Source organism: Trichechus manatus, unplaced genomic scaffold (genome assembly GCF_000243295.1).
Source record: "Trichechus manatus latirostris isolate Lorelei unplaced genomic scaffold, TriManLat1.0 scaffold00061, whole genome shotgun sequence".
Taxonomy (NCBI): Eukaryota; Metazoa; Chordata; class Mammalia; order Sirenia; family Trichechidae; genus Trichechus; species Trichechus manatus.
In genome coordinates, this window is record NW_004443997.1 from 14,942,444 (window position 1) to 14,945,639 (window position 3,196).

Sequence of the window (3,196 nt, forward strand, 5' to 3'; positions counted from 1 at the left end):
ACAGGCAGGGATTTCACTGGCGCTAAACCCCGGTCATGTGCTTGAAGCAATGAAATACATCCTGGAAGCTCTAAATAATTTCTGAACGACTCTAAGTTCAGGCTAGAGAATTGAACTTTTTTGTTGTTGTTATTGTCTCATCTTAAGCCACGTCATACACATGGAAGTGTAGGATTTCACCCTGAAGTTTTGGTCATTTAACAAGAGATTTACTACAGCTCAACTACTTCAGAATCTCGCTTTCAGGAGAAACACCATCAGTCCTTCAAGTGAAACTTTTCCCACCACAACTGCCGAGTGCCCTTCGAGGGTTGGGGAAGAAAAACCCTTCTAAAGCAAGTAAACTGAACTTCAAGCCCTTTCTGTTTTCCTGACTACAACTCTACCCATAAAAAAAAGTAAAAACTCCTTCTTACAAATAAGTTGCAGCAAAACTCCCTACAGCTACTGAGGGGGGGAAGCCCTGCTCTGATGCCTGGAGTCCTTGTTTCCAGAAGGTTGCATGGTTTGGAGTTTGCATGAGGAATCACAAGCGCTCTTCACAATTACCCCAACTCACTCTGTGGCCTCTGAGGGCCCGAATCTTCTGCCAGTTTTTTGCGATGTCCAAACCCCCTACACAGTTCACGTGGTGTACTGGACACAGTTCTGAATGCATGAGGAAAGATTTTTGGCATAGAAACGTTTTAAAGAGCAATTGCCCCAAAACACGGGTGGGCTTGGGTTTGCAACTCCTCACACCTGCCCGTTTGGCCAGCCAGCGGCCAAGGTCGATGTCAGGGAGTTGAGTCCCTTTTCTTTTTGTCCCCTTCCACACAACAAAGGAAGAAACAACCAGACGAGCGATGCTGGGAGTCCGCAGGGCATGCTGCTAGGGGAGGGCGGACGGGGCAGCACCGGAGGCGGCATGCGAGCGGGCGGTCCCAGCAGCTACTCCGGCTCCATCACTTCCTCCTCGGGCTGCGGTGGCTGCGTGTGCACGGAGGAGCCGACGCCCGGGGCCCCCCAGCTGTCAGGACGGGGCCCAGCCTTCACAGAAGCGCCTCTTCCTCCCCTGCGTGGGGTGGCCCGGAGCCCTGCGGGCTGTCTCCGCTGCCGTCCTTCCTGCTCACCGAACAGAAAACCAGTTAGGACTGGAGGAAGAAGGGATGGACGGACGGCGCCCCAGCCCCCTCTGCACCACCTATCATCCCATCACCTGTAACATGACTAACGGCTTTAAATTCTCTCCTTTTTCTTCCTTAAAGAAATTTTCCAAAGGGGACTTTGTATCACCTCTAAGTGGAAAGCCAGTATCATTTGCCAAAAATGGCAAGAACTGTAAAAGGAGATGCAAATCCATGTGTGTGACACCTACGACCATCGCCCGGCTCCCAGCAGCATTGGCTGCTCTGAGGCCTGTTCTCTGGGCCTTGGTGTGAAGGCTTTTCCTCCCCTTCAGGCTGTGAATTCCTACAGGGCGGGAATCACGACACTGGTCTTCTGTTGTGGATGTCGAGCTCCTTGGGGACAGGGAGCAGGACCACCTCATCTTGGCACAGCACCAAGACAGGCTTTAGGAAATGCCAGTGGACAGAACTGCCCCCCAGCCCCTGACCCTGAGGTCCACTGGGAGACCACTCCGGACGGAGGAGAAGGGCCCCCTGGTGATGTGAGCACATCCAAGCAGAGGAGACCAAGGACGTGCAGGACAAGGGGCCCTGTGTCCCCAAACAGCCATCAGTAAGACTTACAGGAGATGCTCCAGAAAGCTCTGTGAAAGGGGCCTCAAGGAGACCCGGGAATCGGAGAAGGAAATGGACTGCCTCCATGAACTATTACCTCCCCTTTGGCATGAGACCAGAAGGAATGGGTGGTACCCCACGACCATTACTGAACGTTCTGATCAAGGACCCCACAGATGGATCCTGATCAAAAAGAGGAAAAGCGTGAAACAAAACTTCAAATTCATATGGAAACCAGACTTACTGGATCCACTGAGACTGGGGGAACCCCCGAATCTACTGCCCGGAAACAATCTTTAAACTCTGAGCCAAAACTATTCCATGACGCCATCATTAAACTAAATAACACTTTAGCTCAATTAATAAGGAATGTTTGCCTTGAGCAGTGTGCTCTTATAGAGAATTATCTACATGAGTTCAAACTGTCAACAGTTAATCTAAAGCACAGATGAGGACGTGAAGGGGCAGACAGTCTAAATTAACGGTGATGAAACCATGTGGGTAGAGACTGAGAATGGACACGATGTGAAGTAGGTAACCAATGTCATCGAACTATACGTGTAGAAGTTGTGAATGGATGTATGTTTGCTTGTGCATACTGCCACCAAAAGTAAATAAATAAGAGTGTTTTTTCCAAAGTAAAAAAAGAATGTGTCTTCCAAAAAAAAAAAGGTGGGGGGAGGAGCCTTAATCCCTTGCCGCCCTATGCAAAGATGTCTCCTTCTGCAGGAAGCCACACAGGGACTCATGTTCACTGTTCCCAAACAAGGACCTGTGCGTTATGACTAAACCCACAAAGTTTTCCAGAAGGCAAACGTCACACCTGTACAAGGGTGGAGAAAACGGGGCATCTGTTCATCCCTAGGAACCAACCCCGCTTTGTTTAAAATGCACGCTCACTGGCTTTTGTGTTTCTGTGAAAGAAGAGGGGTGCAGTCTCTTGGGGAGGAATGAGCCACAAGGGGCTGTGCAGCTAGCCCTCGGCTGTGCCCTGGCAGCTGCTGCTCGCACTGGTTCCACTGCAGACAGTGGGCGGCTTCTGTGAACGCCCCAGCCACTACATCCCCTCTGGAAGCTCTGGAGTGCTGGAGCCTCAGATGACCAGACACACAGGTTCAGGGAAGGGCAGGTGACCTCAGGTGCTGGTGGGACTGCACGTGAGGGGACAAAGGGGCGAGAAAGCCCTGTTGGCCAATCTCAGTCCACCCGTGTCTTGCGATTTTGACCTTGCTGCAATTTTTAAAAGAAACTACAGACTTGCATACAGACTGGAGGCAGCCCCAGTTCTGGCAGACCTTACACCAGTGGTGGTCCAGCAGTAGAATTCTCACCCTCCATGCAGAGACCCGGGTTCGATTCCCAGCCAATACACCTCATGCATAGCTATCACCCGTCTGTCACTGGACGCTTGTGTGTTGCTATGATGCTGAACAGGCTTCAGTGGAGCTACTAGACCAAGATGGACTAGAAAG

The 3,196-nt window shown here is 51.0% G+C and overlaps 1 protein-coding gene across 1 annotated transcript in view; it reads right to left on the reverse strand.

Moving 5' to 3' along the window:
• Window positions 1–8: 8 nt before the first annotated feature.
• Window positions 9–3,196, reverse strand: part of CAMKK2 (calcium/calmodulin dependent protein kinase kinase 2) — a 25,656-nt gene continuing 22,468 nt past the window's right edge. The window contains 1 exon segment of the mRNA XM_023733667.1: window positions 9–1,104. Within this exon segment, the coding sequence (XP_023589435.1) occupies window positions 931–1,104 (174 nt within the window). The 3' untranslated portion in view covers window positions 9–930.